This window comes from Rhea pennata, chromosome 8 (genome assembly GCF_028389875.1).
Source record: "Rhea pennata isolate bPtePen1 chromosome 8, bPtePen1.pri, whole genome shotgun sequence".
Taxonomy (NCBI): Eukaryota; Metazoa; Chordata; class Aves; order Rheiformes; family Rheidae; genus Rhea; species Rhea pennata.
In genome coordinates this window covers 24,344,912-24,363,267 of record NC_084670.1, presented here as the reverse complement: position 1 = coordinate 24,363,267, position 18,356 = coordinate 24,344,912, and the positions used below count along the sequence as shown (strand labels likewise).

Genomic DNA, 18,356 nt, shown 5'->3' with positions numbered 1-18,356 from the left:
CCCTCACTCAGTTCACATGCTTGCTTACTCGTTGTTACTGGGTTGGAGCAGCAGCTGGGAGCTAGTGTTCTTCACCTGTGTCTTCACCTGCCCAGCTGTTGGTTCAGAAGTACAGGGTCATACTGGCGCACCAGTGGCTTTTAGGAAGGTGTTCGTAGAAGACCCTCAGGGGGTCTCATTTCATTAGGAGTATATATAATCTTGTAGTCTTTATCTGCATGTAGCAGCTACTGCCTTCTTGGATGTGGTGGGGGTTACCCAACCCGTTTAGGACACTGGGGTGTGCTGGTGGCCTTGTACGGGTCTGGCTGACCCCTGCTATTCTGAGTGTATCAGTTCTCGAGGTTCACCGGGACCAGTGGTCTCTGGATCCATTCTGGGGAGATTTTCCCTTTCAGCATGTACCTTTCCTCCTCTGGCTTGCTGCTTTCTGTTACCTAGAGAGCATATTCGTACAAACTCACACACACAAAAAAGGAGCTTTTATTCGGGAGAATTAAAGCTTTCTGAATGTGAACTGAAATAATTCTGAGAAGTAACTGCTGTCAGTCATGTAAGAAAGATGTTCCGATGACCTGAATGTGAGCAAGATTTTAAATTATGTAGATTCACAGCTAAGCACGTGGAATATTTATCTTATTTTTGCACTTAGTTGCTAACCAGAGGAGACAGAACAAGTATCTGCCTTGTCAAGGCCCCAGTAAAAAATGAAGAGAGGCTGCAGTGCCACAACTTCCTTTTTTTCCCCCTGCAGAATACCTGGAAAATTCAGTTCTAACTTAGGATAAAACTGAATATAAGAGAAGGGAGTTGGGAGGATAAGGGCAAAAAAGCAAACAAATGTAAAGATTTATCTTATATTTATTGCATATATTTATTGTGTATGAGCACAGTTGAGCTTTCTGATGTAACATTGATGGTGACTTCATTAACAACGTGAGTTAAAGCTATAGTTAGCTCTATGTCCTCCTGAGATGTGAAAAATACTGTTCAAATATGACAAATAATTTAGCTCTAGAAATTAACAGCTACACTTTGTCCACCAGCATAGTGCAGCTTTCCTTCCAGTCTCAATGAAAAACCACTGCAGATCAGGCTGTTAGTGCAAGCCTGAATTTGCAGTTTAAGCGCACATGACAGCACATATGGACTCCTTAAGGACCTGGGAGAGCAGCTGGCTGTGTTTGGCAAGGCAGTAAGGTGCGTACGGTGGGAATTAGTCCAGGGACCTGCTTCCTAGCTAGCTGGTTTAAAATGTCTCCAGATCAGGAATGAAAAGAAAGATTCAACCAGGGAAGACTGCCCCCCTAAGGGGGACCAAATGTTCCTGAGTCATTATTTAAAGGGAAGCAGAGTTATTTTCTTTCCCTGGTGTTAATTGGGCAGCAGTCCCACTGCTTTGCTCTGGTGGGAAATATGGCATATTGGAGTTTTCAACTTGAGTAGCAGTGGCATTTATTAATTTGTGGCAGGAGATACGACAAGCTTGTAGTACGTAGATGATGCGCAGAATTGGCATTTAGCCTTGTCCAGAGAGTGTGAAACACTCCAAATTTCCTCAGTTTCAACACCTCTGTATCTCATAGCATATAACCTTTGAATTTGCATTTGAGATAGATTACTTCCTTGGCCTACTGAATAGAGATTTTAATGTTCATCATGATGTGAATGTTACGGTGTATTTTTGTGATCATTTTGAGAAAATTCCTAAATATGAATATGACCACACTTCATTCAAATCTAAGGGATTCAAACTTGATTATAGATGATTTGTGTTATTTGTATTATATGTGGCTATATATCTGTATTATGTAGTTATTATTCTCTAAATGTGCAGATCTAAAACCTACAAATATTAAAAGGGATGTAATTTACTTTAAGTGACAAGATTGACCATACTGTTCCTGTGTATTCCCCAAAAGTTCATAATTTATGTTGATTTAGCTAGTTTGATTTAAAAAATCTTCTTGATTCTAAAATTGTGGAGGAGGGAATTAGAGGTATTAAAGGAAAAAAATTATCAGTTTTATATAGATTATTATTAAACAGACTAGCTGATATCTGCATTTATTACAGAAGCAAGTAATGATGTTAGGTTTTATAGTCAGAATGGGGAAATCATTTTTTTTTCAAAAAAGATCTTCCAAAATCTGCTAAACAATAGGACTTTTATTGTACAGTATCAGAAGATAAAATAAGATAAATAATAAGATAAAATATAACCAGTCATACATTTTAGTACCTCCAACTAATGAATAGCCTGCAAATAAGGTAAAAATATAAAATTGAAAAAATTAAATCAGAATGTTTAGCAGATTAAAGTAAATATGAAGCTGCAAGTCTGCCATCTGCTGCTCAGTATTTTTAACCCGTCTGAACTGTGTTCACAGCTTAGTATTTTAAAAATACTCTTAAAATACTGTTATGCTTCTGAACAGTTCTGTGTGTAAGTGCATGTGATAATCATGTGACAAGTTATTAGAAGCTTAGCTGATATAATCAGGGCAAAATCTCTGAAAATAACATCTATGTTCTTTCTAACCTTGAGTGTAGTAGTATTACGGCAGACCTACAATTATTCCCCCCCCCCCAAAAAAAAAAAAAGAATACTCATCCTCTGTCTTCCTTATTGATTATTAACGTCCCCTTCTGACTACAAATCACTTGAGAGAAAAGGCAGAGTCCAGGTTACCCTCAAATATGTTAATGTGTTAATTAAAGAACATCTTTCCCCTATTTTCCGAGGGTTGATCTTACTCCAGAAAAATATAATATGTACTGCAGTCCCCAAGCCTGAGTGCTTTTCCCTTGGTACTAATTGCACCCGCTGAAGTCCTCTGTCATTTGAAAGACGCTGCCCACCTTTCATCATGTTTGCGAGGAGTGACCAGAAAGGCCTACTGCTTGTAGCTAGAGAAGCAAAGATCAGTATCTGTAGCTGGAGTGAGATTTTTAAAGTTTTGTTTTATATGTTTAAATATAAATTGAGTACAAGGGGTACACGAAACATCAACAGTACTCTGACATTTATTCATAGTCAGTGATGACCAAAGAGCTATAAATATTAAATGGTGCATTCGATACATGACAATCATGTAGGCAAGTGCATTGATTGAGCTGAAACATATGACTGTGTATCTAGATTACACCTAAAAATATTAAAAAAACATTGAAATTAGGCCTCTACATCACCATCAGACATCTAAAGTAGCCTGAGTTTTAAGCAGGCTGTGCAGCCAACAGTTTCATTTTTGCTTCAGTAAATACTGCCTTGGTGATTTTGGAAACACAAAGCTGTCTTTCATTAGCTCAGGACTGCACAGCAAATGTTCTTGGAAAGAATCAGTGTTCTTCATAAAATAATCGTACTATTAAACACAGCTTTTCAACAAACAAATAAAAAACCAGGGTGTTTAAATGCAATATTCTTTCATAGAAGACAAAAGTGTGACTGTTCTATAATTAATCTTTTATAGTACAGAATGTTAAGCTAAAGTAGTAAAAAGTTGAGAGGATGGAAGAGGAGGATAAAAGTATTAATGGCTGGCATAGGAAAAATTGTATTTTTTTCTGAAAGGTAGGGCTAACTTTTCTCTTTATGTTGCTTTCCTAAAGAAATCAGTATGTGATACCAAGATGCTATGCATAACATTTTGTTTGAATGGAAAAGATTTGCTATATGTTTTTCCTCATTCAATTACTATTGTGCTGAATGAGCAGAGACAGGATTTTTTCCTAGTCTTTTTATAGCTTATATTTAATAACTATGGCAACCTCTGGCATCTCTTCATCCTATACTAAAATCTAGGAGCAGCTTTCACTCTAAGCGTATCTCTTCCCTGGAGTGAAGGCTTACCTACACAGGAATATTCAGGAAAATAAGTCTGAATCAAAAGTGACAAATAGATATTTTTAAAACTCTGTATTTTCAAAGTTATAGATAGAGAATTGAGGTAATCTATTTGTTACTACGTGTTTTTGTTACAAATTTTTATTTTTAAAGATACTCTTCTGAAGTCAGTGGTTTGTTTCTGAAAGAAAATGATACTCTTTAGAATTTTTGTCAGATGTTTTTTTGCACTATAAGACTTCAAGGGTACACATTTCTAAGGAAATAAAATGAATATAGCCATCAAATTTGAGGAACTGAAAACATAGTGAAGCTGTAAAGGAAATCTTTCATAGTCTGGATACAGTTTTTAAATTGGATACTTTGCAGGCATAAACCTCCAGTGTGCAGTTACACATTGAATGTGAGCCTATTTATGCAAGTATATACCTCAGTGGAAAATTAGTAGATGCACCATAGAATACAAAGCAGTTTTCTTCTCCGTGTATTTTTTTAAGGAGATTCCTTATCACCAGTGGGAGACTAAAACCTTTTTTCTCCATATATAGCTAGTGAATTGATAACAGAAGACTTAAAACCTTAGAGACATGTCTGAACCAGCCAGAAAATGGCTAAAACAAACAAAAAAGAAACTCTGTACCACTGATCTTACTTTTCAGAATTTGTCTTATTTTTGTTAAGAACTGTCAACTAAGTTGTTTTCAATGTTCTTGCAACTCTGCAGTCTGTTAGCTGATGTTCAACACCCCACATTCCTGTAATAGCCTTCAGAAAAGAGCTAACACGTACATTGGTATGTAGGTCTTTTTTTCCCTACAGAGTTCTGTGGAATTGAGTCAGTTCATTACTTGTAAGTTTAAATTAAAGACTTTACATGAGTGCTATTTCAGGACCCCAGCTGCAGTTCTCAGGCTGCAGCAGGGTTTTCTTGGAGCCAAATGTAGCCCTTATTGCTAACAAGGTGCTGGAGATCAGAAAAATGTCCCAGACTCTGGTAACTGGTTAGGCAAATATAGTTCATATGTGTAAAGACTGCGCTATTAATATCTCTTGTAGCAAAGTGTGTTCTTCAGCCACATGAAAATGTAACAGCCATCTCCGTTCTGAAGAATCCAGTAAGAGCTGAGCCTGACCGCACTGGGGGTCGCCGGGCGCCATAGGCTGCCTCTCACCGCAGCAGGCTAGAGCAGATGCCTAAGCAAGTGCAGAATTTTCTCCAAAACTTTCTCTGAATTCTCCCTTTCCGTGAGAGGTTATTTTCACTTATTTTCATTCTCAAAGAATAATAGAGAGAGAGGTAGTGTCTGGTAGTTTACTGTAAAAATGCTAGCTTTATCAAGCACAGAAGGGTTACAGGACCAAATATTAAAGCTTTTAATTTTAAAAAGTCTATGTTCAAATCCAACAACATCCATACTTTGTCTCTTATAGCTTTGTAATGGGAGCACCAGAAATACAGATTTCCTTCTAGAGGTACACTAAGCATATATTATCGAAGTAATCAGTAGAGAAGAGAATGGAAACTGGATGAGATACAGAAACATATGTTGAGTGTTGTATAATGCATCTTTTGCAGTTAAGGTTTATATCTTGACATAAATTTATCTTTCTTTTTTGTAGAGCAACTACATGGTGTTTATGGCAGAACTGTTCTGGTGGTTTGAAGTGGTGAAACCTTCATTTGTACAACCTCGTGTTGTTGGGCATCCCCAAGGTAGTTATATTAAGAATTATTTTTAATATGCATGTGGTTTTTAATATGTATGTGTTCAAATTGCCATTGTGTTCACAAATGCAGTGTACATTTCAGTTAACAGGATTTGGCTGTGTACCGCCCCCTCAAAGAAGAGAAACATACTTTTTCCTCACATTAATCTTCATCACATCTCATAAATCATAAGTAGATTGTGTTGTTTATTACAAAAAAACATGTGAATTGTTGTGATATAGTCACTTGCAAATTTTCGTAACCTGGACAAGCCTAGACTCCATTTATGCCCATGCAATCATTACAAACATAGCAAGGAGCCAAGAACAAAATGTAGGTTGACAAACTTATGTTGCTGAAAAGAAGGTACCAAGAGAAAGGACCATAAATTTGGGGGAAGTGGTAACATAGTCCATTGCAGACTTACGTTTTGCACCTGAGTGCAAAGGCACAGCCTTTTGTCAGAAAATTCTCATATTTGAAAATCCACCTTTCAGGTAGATTTTGAGATCTCTTAGTGACTGCAGAGTCACGGTAACTCAAACGTTCATACAGCAATACCATGACTATCTCTCTGAAAGCTAGGAAGATGTTTCCATCATGTAGGTTTTTACAGCTTTTTGTTTTTCTGCTCACGTGCTTTATAATGCACAAACTATCTGATTTAAAGCTTTTAAACATTTCTGACTAATTTAAGATATTGTTAACTAATTTAGTATATGACCAAAATAATACTTCCTAACTGAAAAGTTGGTTTAGGGGTTTGGGCAAAAAAGGATTTTAATCAGAAAAATTTATTTCAAAAAACCTCTTGTACACTTTTAATTTTGTTGCTCTTTTTCAGTATTTTATTTGTTATTTCTTTCCTTCTCTAGTCCTTTTTTTTATTCTCCATTCTCATAATCGGTGTCAGTGAGGGAATTTTTGATAAGTCAAGTTGAAAGGAAGTGACTTTAATTTAAAGTAACTTTTAATTTAAAAATTAAAAAATAAAGCCAATGAAAATTCTTAAAATCTTTGGAAATGATTGCTTCAGATGATTTCTGACTAATTTTCTAATTTAGATTTTTAACAGAATACTAAACTATGATAATTTGAGCTTTGTTCTTCCTAGCAGCTGAACCTGTAAAAGATGCATCTTCTGCTCACAGTTTGAATGCTAATAGAAGAAATTACATGGATGGTCCTTGTGGTTCTGACTTCGTAGCCAGGTAATATCAGAGAATCATTGGTACTATTTCACAGTCATCTTCTGTACAAAATCAAACCCATTTTTTATTTAATTTTGAAGCCTTTTTGTCGTGTTGAAGGATTGAATTACCAAATACAATAACTAGAATTTGAGGAAAGGAGAGTCCTTTCCTGCTGCATGGCAGATAATATACAGTTAATGCTCGCCACCTGAGCAGCGCTCTCTTGTCTTACCAGTTTCTAAAACACTTACACTCAGCAGAGAAGTATCACATGGATTCTTGTCCTCCTGAGTTTCGATATGGGGATGATGAGCACTGTAGTCAAGGAAAATACCCTGTTCAGGATCCCCACTTTTGAGTTTGAATGCTAACTCAGTTAGCATTCAACAAACACAAAGGAAAATACAAAACATGAGGTTTTGTTACTGCAATATAAAATTCAGGACTCTTCTAGACAGATTTACAAAAAAAAAAAAAAAAATTAAATGCCTTTTAGCTACTTGTGCTTTATTTTGGCTTCAAAAGATTATTTTATGCAACTGAAAACTTGTCTGAATTATTTTAAAGCTTGGTGAGGTAGGGTTGGTTGAAGGCTTTTCCTGACTTGCCGAGCTGTGTTGTGTTCTCTGATAGGATATGATCTGAAGACAAGCTTGTATTTGTATATCCACATTCTCCTGGGGGATTTCATTGAAAGCCTAAACTTCTGTAGAATTTATTGCATTCTATGAAATGTTTTATTGTATCAAGATACCAGGTTGATTCTTGGCTTATAAACATGCTGTAGAAGCACTAAGAATGGCTTGGTACTTAGAGTGTAAGTTAATTTTTATCCACTGTGTATTGAATTATTCCTGCAGTCCCTCCTAAATCCCTAGGAGGGTTTAAACTTCAGCATATTACTCCTATAACATAAATTGAAAATCTCATTTGAATTTTGAAGGTGCAGGTCTAATAGTTCTGGCTAGAAACAGTTGTGGTTGTAGTAGCTGTGCACTAGCCACATTTTGGGGTTATGGACCAGCTTTTAATGACCCAATGTTGTATAGTCTTCAGGATAGTTATTTACATAAAGGAATTGAATTTATTGCCACTTGATTGGACTCATTAGCAGAGATTGCTGATCAACAAAACCAGGAGCAAGCAATAAATTCAAACCTACTTGTGATATGAATGTAGAATCGGAGTAAATATATCCAAGTTTTGCTGACAGCTACAGTGGTCATTAACCGAAAGTGGCTGCCTGAGACTACTTAAGTGGCTAAAAGTAGCCTGGGAAATATATGGAGGAAATCTGCAGCAATGGGAGAAGGACCAAAATGTGCTTCTGTGACAGTGTTACCCAAGACACAGCCTAGCACACAAATCTGCTGCTACTGACATCATTGACCCTGGATACGTAACCTTCAAGCCATCAGATGCATTCAAATCCAACACCATCCAGAGTTATGACATACGTTACTGAGTATTACAGTCACACATTGTGCTACCACATTTTAAAAATTTATTTGGTTTTGCTATTTGAAATGGTTTTGTAGTATGGTAATTTTAAACAGTTACTTAAATGTAGTTATTCAAAGAAATGAAATGACTGCTTCAGGGAAAAAGGAATTCATGAAATACTAGTGCTTGGCAAGTGAAAAGCTGGGGGGAAGAATTACAAAATTTTATTGTAACTGTAGGGCACCAAGATATCAAAATGGCAGTATACTCCTGATATTAAGAAACAGATATCCAATAAAGAAGTTTAGTTTCTTAACACAACAGAAGAAATTGTTGTCTGAAGAAGCTGTAGTCAAATACTGAGTATGAATTTTTCAAATGAGAAGCCACTGTTATTGTAAGTTAAAGTTTGTTCTGTGTATGTGAAACAGGTGGGGTTTTTTTCTGAATTCATAGTAAAGTTTCCAAAAGTTGTAAACAAAATGAACTAAGATAACAGCAGAAAAACTACTGAATGATTATCTCAATTTGGCATGATTATGTTAGCACTTAATATCATGAAGGCCACATAAGGTAAAATAAATACTTTTGCTATGATGAGCTTCCCAAATATTGTGAGTGTCAAGGATCCAGAGCATCTGCTTTACTAAATATGTTTTGCTTTATTTACATTTTTTGTAAATATATGTAAAACATTATTTTTAGTATTGCTGTTACAGTTCTGGAAGCAGTATGTAATGTCCTGTTTTCCTTGTTTTCTAGCTGATCATACATCTGATGATAGGCAGAAATTGCATGTTAGGCCTTCTTTAATCTTTCTTTTGACAGGGGAAAGAAAGCCTTCCAGTGGCCTGAATAGAGCACAGTAGATGGGGGGCTGCCATTACATTATATTTATAATTTAGGGCCAGAGATTTATTGATTTGTGTATGATCTGACACAGAGGAGGAGGTTAAAATAAGCGTTTGAACTGGATGTCCAGCAAACACTTTTGTCAGCCCAGCTAATCCTGTTCAGTTGTTTTCTGGTATTTAGAAATCTCTGCTGCCTTTCAAGCAGGGAATAATATTTCTTTCTATCATTAAATATTGTGATTCTGAATCGCTTTTTCTGTGTAAATCTGGAGTGTTTCCTACGTAGACAATTAAATTATATTAGTGTAAACTGCAAGGAGAACGAGAAACACACTAGTTTTGGATGTCTCTTTTGAAAGGGGGTTCCCAAGGCCATTTGCACGCAGTCAATAAAGGATTTGTAACTGTGACCATCATACACAACAAAGAAAGTGTTGCAGTGAAGAACACTACTTGTATGTGGCTTACAACTTGATGTTCCCCTTAGAGCCCTTAATGAACAAAACTTCAGTGACTTTAGAAGACTTTTAGAAATTCTGTAAAAGTAGTAAATTACACATCCATTATATTTAAAAGCAATAAAGAACCCTGAGCTCTGTGCCGTAGCTTTGTGTTAGTAATCATTTGTGGCAAAGAGTTTCTTTAAACAGAAATAAAGTTACTAGATGAATACTGGACAAGAACATGAGAGAAGTCAATATGTAGCCTTGAATGACCGAAAAAAAATCCCACGGTTGAAGCCATTGAATTTATCTCTGCTCTGAGGAATGCTGTGATTGACAAAAAATCTTTTTCATCCAAATAGATTTTGCTTTTATCTGAATAGGTACATTGTCTGTGCAGACGATTTTGGCCTCAAAACTAAGGAGGGATGGATTGGAAGTTTTAAGATAAGCTGTCTGAATTCCATTCTTGAACACCCACAAAGGTCTTTATATTTCTTAGCACTGTTACCATTCCAAATTTGGTCCTCAAGTCTGTAAGTTGCCACGAACGTGGTTTGTAATACTGCTTATGTTTTATGTGACATGTTCAGAGATGTAGTAAAAATAATTGTGAACCCTTTGCACTAGCTCATCACAGTGTTTGTTTTAGTGTCTCTACAAGGGACAGGTATGGTTTTGTTCCGGAGTGCTATGAAAACTGTCAGTGAGTAATAGGGAGAGCTATATCTATCTTCATAAACCAGTGTACTTTGTATGACTTGATAATGCTTCACTGCATGGTATGACAAAGCAGGCCTGAGAGGTTACCCTGGAGGCTAGAAACCCAGCACAGGGGCTGCATTCAGACTGCCCTGGCCGCGGGAGGCCACGGTCCTGGCCTTCCTCTCTTCCTGACCGCGTGTCCCTCCAGCGCCCGCCTGTGCTGCATTGCTGCAGCACACAGACAGAGGAAACCAGCCCTATCGGAAAAAGTGAATATTTTCCCGCTGGCGTAGCATGTTGGGATGACTCAGAGCAGAATCGCATGGAGAGCCAGCTGCAGCGCAGAGCAGGGAGTTACAGCAGTTACAAGGTCTTAGGTCACAGTGGAACTGCAGTTGTGGTGCCAAAATCAGTCTTTTCTTGAGTGGAAATTAAGTATATAGATTTTTTTATTTTCACAGGCTGCAGGATGAAATTTTGAATGGATGCTTTTCTTTTAAGATAGCTTATAAACACTGCAACTGTGATGTAAGAATTTTAGCAGAAATCTCAAATATTGTTTAAAACATAATTATCTACTATGTAGTATTACTAGTACAAAAAAATCAAGAATTTATGAGAAATTTTATTTAAAAAATTTTAAAGGTACTTACAGAAGATGCTTTTGTACATTGTAAAACAATGTTTTCCTTAAATTGAAATGAATATCCTTCCCACACATACTCTTCAGAAACTTTTCTGAAGTTTCTAAACTTTACTACAGTAAACTTTAGAAACTGCATTCAATACAGTATTTTGAAGGTTAATGACTGAAAAAAGGAATGACAGTGTTTGGGACTGCACTCTTCAACTCCAAGAACAAAATTCCAATCATGAAAGGATGTAATCTAGCATGCTTTGAAGTTTGGCTACTTGAAAAATATTTTTACACACAAATGCATGCGTCTTTTTGCATGTATATTTGTTGTTCTGATCTTGAAGAACTCACTGGATTAACTCACTGAATTATGGAAATCTCTCAAGACTAAAACAGCTAGTCTTTACAGACCTTTTCTTTGAACCAAATAAACAGTATCTGCTGCAAGTAGAAACAGAGCAAATCTTTCTAATTAGTGTTTTAGTAAATAATTTGTTTTATTTTTAAAGTATCATCTATCACAAAATCTCCTTTATCTGTTTCCAGTGCATATTGCAGTTCAGACACAAGTTAAAAGTTTCAGACTAAGCAATTGAAGAGAGAGATGCATAACTGTGATATTAGCTGCAGTCACTCAGGTTTGTGAGCAGCAGGAGCCATCTCATTTTGTTCATTTATGTTTATTTTGTTGCCAAATCAAACCTAAAAATGAGAATGTTCCAATAATAGCCTTTTCATTAAATAAGTGAAGAGATGAGCATGTTACAAAAGTCTTAACCCCATGTCCGTTTGTGAAAGAGACATCCAAAATGACTTTTGGTTTCTATTTGTATTTGTGTGTCTAGTTAAATGTAATAAAACTGTGTTTTTTAGTAAATAAACCAATATTTTAATGAAGAGAATTACTTCTCACTCTCCACCCTCTCACAAAAAAATAAATCTGTTTTTGTGTTGGAACAGGATGCAAGGTCTGGTTGCCCTTTTGTAATATGTCTTTTGATGTATTACTTTTAAGTTAATGTCTCTTGCTTTATAGATTGGAAAGTCCAACTTATGCACCATCCCATCAACTTCATACACCCCAGCAACCTTATTCATCTGTTCCAGGTAATAACTTGCAAATGAGTGGACAAGGAAATGAGACAAAGTGTTTTCTTCTGAGAAATATTTATATTACTAATATTTCTTCCAGAAATCACTGGGAGAGCCATACATAAAAGGGCAAAGAATGAGTTAATATAACTTAGAAAATGTACAAATATGACATTTGTGTTTGTAGCTATTACATTGTATATATTTTTGATTGTGTGGAACAGGGCTTACAACAATTATTTGTAGCATAATATATTTATTCAACTGCAAATTATTTGAGAGATGATGGATATAATATATGCACAGGATGAAATTAATTCACTCGGTTGTTCAAATTCTATCCTCAATATAAAAGCAGTGAGTTAAAATTAAACTTATTTGCCATTGCAGTGTTCTAAATAGTGGAAATAATTTACTAAACCAACAGAAGATTATATTAAAGTGTTTTTTGATGCTAGTTACCTTGTGTTCTATTTTAACTTCACTTAGGAGTTATCAGAAGGTCCTCATCAATGTCTTACGTGGATGGGTATGTAGGAACATGGCCCAAAGAGAAAAGGTAGGTGGTCCTACCATAAGATTTGGTTAAAAAATAATTATGTGCTGGTCATAAACAGTAATAAACTCTGCACTGTTTGGTCTTTCAGAATCCTTTAGCATGAATTCTTGTTAAGCAACTAAGAAAATGAAGTAGAGAAAGAAAGGGAAAACTATCATGGATTAAAAACTCAATAGTACAAAGCAAACTCTAGAAATAAATGGTCATTTTTTTACATTGAAGTTAGGTGTTCTTACTCTGGATATCTGAATAGTTGATGTTAAATATGCTCACATTCAAACATCAAAATCAACAAGTAGTTAGAGTCACTGCACTAATGAGCCCAGTATGATTAAAATTGTATTATTTTGTGAATAAGAACAGTCAGGTTAGATGATTTGCTTTTAAATCAGACCATTCACAGACTCTTTAACTATTAGATGGAAACTAAATTTAAACTGGTAAGAGTTACAGTGATGAGTTACTCATTAAGTGCAAATTGCATGCCTTTTCTCACATTCCTTCTGATCTAGTCCTACATTCCTAAAGTGTCCTGAGTTTATCCCAAAGTAATAAAAAATTTTGGCTGGCTTGAAAGAAAATGTTGTTATAGTCTATTTAATTGTATATTTTGATCTATGTTATTTGCATATGATGCTAGTCAAAATAGAATATGCATAGCATTTCGTTTAATATTACAGGTTTTAAATCATTTTAAATTTGTAAATATTATTTGTCTTGAGTTTCTCAGTTATTTTCTTTATTCTAATCTCAATTAGGTCATCATTACATGGAGTTTCATTTGACATTTCTTTTGACAAAGAAAAAAGCATTCCAGTATCTGCTCCAAATAGAGGAATTACTAGATCTGTGAGCAATGAAGGACTTACAGTAAATATCAACCGCATGCCCAAAAATATTAGAAAAAATCTATCCTTCAAGCCAGTAAATGGAGAAGAGGAAAATCAAGATATTGAAGAAGAAACGGATGTGATATATCATAAAGACACAAAGGCCATCACTACAAATCAAAGAAATGCCAATGAGAGCAGCCACTACAGGCTTCCAAATGGAGCTCTGCAAAATAGGGCAGTTTTGGATGATTTTGGCAATCAGATTGAGACACCAAGCATTGAAGAGGCTCTGCAGATAATTCATGACACTCAAAAATCTCCCAGAGTTATCCAGCAAGACCAAATCACAAATGGTTTTTTTCTTCACAATCAGGAAATGAGTATCTTGAATTCAAATATTAAACCAGATCAGTCTACCCCTGATATAGTTACAGATACGAAAGGTGCTCTGAGCCCTGTGACTGACAATACGGAAGTAGATACTGGAATACATGTTCCGTCAGAAGATATTCCGGAGACTATGGATGAGGATTCTTCTTTGAGGGATTATACTGTAAGCATGGACTCTGACATGGAAGAGCCATCTAAATTTCTTCAGGATTATGACATAAGAGGTAGCAATCACAGAGATCAACTGAGTCCCTGTCCCAGCTCAGTAAGTACCAAATCACAGGCAGGCAGCAGTGCTTCTTCAAGCTCAGGGGTTAAAATGACTAGCTTTGCTGAGCAGAAATTCAGGAAGTTGAATCACACAGATAGTCGAAGCAGTGGAAGCAGTTCGCAGAAAACTACGCCAGAAGGGTCTGAGCTGAATATTCCTCATGTGGTTTCTTGGGCTCATATTCCCGAGGAAACATCTGTTCCTCAAGGAAGAGACACTACACAGTTACTGGCTTCTGAAATGGTACATCTTAGGATGAAGTTAGAGGAAAAGAGGCGAGCCATTGAAGCACAGAAGAAGAAAGTTGAAGCTGCGTTCACTAAGCAGAGGCAGAAAATGGGAAGAACAGCATTTCTTAACGTTGTGAAAAAGAAAGGCGATGGAGTATCTCCTCTCCGAGAAGAAGCAGCAGGAGCTGAAGATGAGAAGGTATTCACTGATAGTAATCGATTGAAAGAAAAAGAAACTCAAAAAACAGATGAACAAAGTAATAAGACTTCAGAAGGAATAAAAGAAAATCCTGAAAGTGCTCACAACAAATGGTTAAAGCCTCCTGCTACTCCTATGGATGCTGAAAAGCAATGGAATTTAGCTAGCCCCTCAGAAGAAAATTTTAATGAAGGAGACATCTTAGAGTATACAAAATCTATTGAAAAACTAAATTCTTCCCTAAACTTCCTACAACAAGAAATGCAACGTCTGTCCCTTCAACAAGAAATGTTGATGCAAATGAGAGAACAGCAGGCTTGGGTTATTTCTCCTCCTCAGCCTTCTCCTCAAAAGCAGATTCGGGAGTTTAAATCTCCAAGGCAAATGGGGACTCCGTCTTTTGCACAGGATTCTCCTCGCTCTACACATCAGTCCCCACAGTCTTCCAACAGGAAGAATGCTGCTTTTCCTGTTAAAATGCAAAGGACTCCTAGGCCAAATGAATTAAAAATAACGCCTTTAAATCGTACCTTGACTGCCCCACGGTCTGTGGATAGTCTTCCTCGTTTAAGAAGATTTTCTCCAAGTCAGGTTCCCATTCAGACCAGATCGTTTGTTTGCTTTGGAGATGATGGTGAGCACATGGATGAACCTCAGTTAAAGGGAAATCTTTTGAAGGAAGTCAAGCCTGCAGAGGAAGTAGCAAAAGAAGAAGGACCAAAAAATTTGAAACAGAGTGAACAGAAGTTGGAAGAAAAGATTAAGCCTCTTGAATCTAATGTTTCTGAAGTATTATCTCAGCCCATTACGGAAACTGTCTGTCTCACCCCAAATGAAGATCAGCTAAGCCAACCAGTTTTATCAACAACAGCTCCCAAAACAGCTAACTTAATTGAAGTTTCCTTATCAGATTTAAAGCCACCAGAAAAAGCTGAAGTATCGGTTGAGAAATACGAAGGTGAGAGTGATAGAGAACAATTTGAGGATGATCAGAAAGTGTGTTGTGGATTCTTTTTTAAGGTAAGAAAACCTTGGGTTTTCTCCCCCCAAAAAGTGGATATTTGTTTGCTACACAATTCTCTTTGAAAGGGAATTTCTTAATTCAGATGCAGTGTTTCAGTGATAACTTTCCATTGAAGTCAAAGCAGATGATTCTACAACTCTAAACGTTTGAGCATATCTTTTGCCCTTGTCATTGTAAGAATGGTCAGATTTTAATGCACTGCAGTTCCAAGCATGCCAGAGCATCCCTTTCCATTCATAGTTGTGGAAGAGTGGTTGGGGTTTTTGATAAAGAAAATGCATGCTGAGTGTAGATTTATTTTTAACGTAAGTGTTAGTTCCCTTAAACATGCTCATATTCTTCTCCCTCACCTTCCCATCCCACCTCTAAATTTAAAAGAAAGCTTGTAAAGTACCTCTAGCCTGTTTTATGTATGCCTGTGTTGAGTGTCTCTGAACTACACTCTCTCCCTCTCTTGGCTAGCTGAGGGACTACAGTCTTCTAAGACTCCCTTTTGAAGTTGGTATTTGAGAACACTCCCTATTGTCTTATTAAATAGTTACTTTTTAGGCAGGCTTTTAACTATAATGCACATTGTAAGAGAGTGGCATGGACACTGAAAGCCATCAAGATTTTGGATTTCCATCTTGGAATACCTGAAAATCTTGCATCACTTGTCTGAGGTGTGCCCTGCTTGTCTGAGAGCGTTTGTCAGTGGTAACAAAATACCTGGCTTGATCACCACAAGTTACTTTCATATGCTATATAGTTACTGCTTTTTGTGATGAGTTACCTCAATGTCCAGACATGTAGAATTTTCTGAAGCTTAATGTAGGAGTTTGCACAGTGTGGGATCTGATTCTGAACTAGAATATTTCACCTAGCAGGTTTCCATATCAATGTTAACTTTTATGTTTGACTTTGGAAGGAAAAATTCCTTTATTAAAAATTTTAATAGTTTTAATAGAAATATTGTAAAATAAGCCTACTTCAAATACTGCAGAAATATGTTCAGATACTGCAACCCAATACACAGAATTAAGCTTCTAATGCCTTAGCATCATCATACTGAATTCAGAGATCTTAATATTTTGGAGTCATTTCCTTCAAATACTGTTGCTACTTAGGATGATCAAAAGGCAGAAAATGATATGGCAATGAAACGAGCAGCATTACTGGAGAAGCGTTTGAGAAGAGAAAGAGAGACGCTGCTTCGAAAGCAGCAGCTGGAAGCAGAGCTAGAGCATAAGAAGGAAGAAACAAGGTAAAAAATCCCGTCGCCCGATGGAAATGATCAGTAACAGTGAACATGAAAATGTCTGTTTTAGTTAAGGTTGTTACTTCCGTGTCAAGAATTGCAGTCAGTCTTAATCCAAGATTATCACTAATCCTAGAACCAGATGTGCTGAGGAGCCCATCTGAGGGCACAGGCCAACTGGTCCTGTGAAATCAGCAGGTGGCATCAGCCTGTTGCTCAGACTCAACATGAGCCCTGCTGGCCTGAGTGAAGCTCCTCAGAGTACTACTCATCCCTGTGCCTCATATTCTGAGGGAGGGCTCATCACTTTGGGCTTCTTGCTGCAAAATTACACAGTACCCACTCAGCTAACAAACATGGTATTGGTTTTTCAAGTAACACCACACCAAAGAGCTTACACTATCTGAAAATTGAAAGAGAGTAAGTTCCTGTCACTGATGTCTGAGAACAGTAAAGTTCCAAAAATCTAATGTGTACTGGAAATGCAATGGTTAGAACTGTTGACTAGGAAAGTTTCTATTACTTAATTTATTTGTTGATCTTTTTAGACGCAAAACAGAAGAAGAACGTCAGAAGAAGGAGGATGAACGAGCACGGAGAGAATTCATTAAGCAAGAATATATGAGAAGGAAACAACTAAAGCTTATGGAAGAAATGGATACAGTCATAAAGCCACGTTCCCTCTCAACCAAACAAAAAAAGCCACGTCCAAAATCTATTCATAGAGATCATATTGAATCACCTAAAACACCAGTTAAAGGTCCCCCAGGTAACAAATACTAATGTGGAAAGAGTCTGTTCATGCTAAAACACCAGCTTGTGTTTCGGTACTAACAAGCACATGAATTTAATAGTGTCTTGTGCTAAACTGAAGCTGCATGTGACCAAATTGGAAAGCAAAATTTGCAAATAGAAATGAAAAGATGAGTGTCACTTAACTGTTATGCATGCATGCATATATGAACAAACAAAATATTTAACTGTATGAAAACCTAGCAGAAGCACGAACGTATGTGACTTAAGTTTCATAGACACTCATATATTCTTCCCAGTCACTAATCTCTTCTTGCACCTATAGAGCTAAGAATGAATAACATTTGGGAGATAAGACATTGATAAATAAAATGGTGATTATAAGGTAAGAGCACTTAAGCTCCTGTGTAATACAGACAGAATTAGAATAGAAGTTACCTTTATACTTCTGTGTCTTTGTTCTATTACACTCACTCGTTTACTGCATGTATAGTTAAGAGCCTGGCAGCAGTAATCAGGAGAAATTTAGCATTCTGTTAGATGTGAAATAGCTGCTGCATTGATTGGAAGAAGTATTGCCAATTCACAATTAGAAAAAATTAACAGACTGCTCACTGATTCCTTCTGTTTTAGGATCAGATAGCCTTGTTATTTTGCTGTGTTTCCTCTGGCTGCTTCCCTTTGTCTTCCAGCGTAATTTAAAATACTCCCTTGCTGCCTTCCCAGAATCTGTTCCAAGCTTTAAATTGTCCCTTATAATTAGTTCTGTTTTATGGGGGCTTTTAAGCTTTGTCTGCATTCTTTGATTTGCATAGTGCCCATATTTTTGTGTCCATGTCTCACATTAATGCTTAGTCCCAGACTATCCCAGCTTGCTGCACTTGTTTAATTGGCTGAACGTCTGCAAGTATTTACATGAGGTGTACCACATATGC

The 18,356-nt window shown here is 36.6% G+C and overlaps 1 protein-coding gene across 5 annotated transcripts in view; it reads left to right on the top strand.

Annotated features, from left to right (window-relative positions):
- CAMSAP2 (calmodulin regulated spectrin associated protein family member 2) overlaps positions 1–18,356 on the top strand; it is a 91,790-nt gene that overhangs the window by 65,028 nt on the left and 8,406 nt on the right. For 4 of the 5 annotated variants that reach the window (XM_062580956.1, XM_062580955.1, XM_062580954.1 and 1 more), the window contains 7 exons: positions 5,471–5,564; positions 6,673–6,769; positions 11,870–11,940; positions 12,415–12,484; positions 13,243–15,427; positions 16,538–16,674; positions 17,217–17,437. In XM_062580956.1, coding sequence (XP_062436940.1) covers positions 5,471–5,564; positions 6,673–6,769; positions 11,870–11,940; positions 12,415–12,484; positions 13,243–15,427; positions 16,538–16,674; positions 17,217–17,437 — 2,875 coding nt within the window. The remainder of the gene's footprint in view (positions 1–5,470; positions 5,565–6,672; positions 6,770–11,869; positions 11,941–12,414; positions 12,485–13,242; positions 15,428–16,537; positions 16,675–17,216; positions 17,438–18,356) is intronic. The other variant, XM_062580952.1, reaches the window with a different exon arrangement.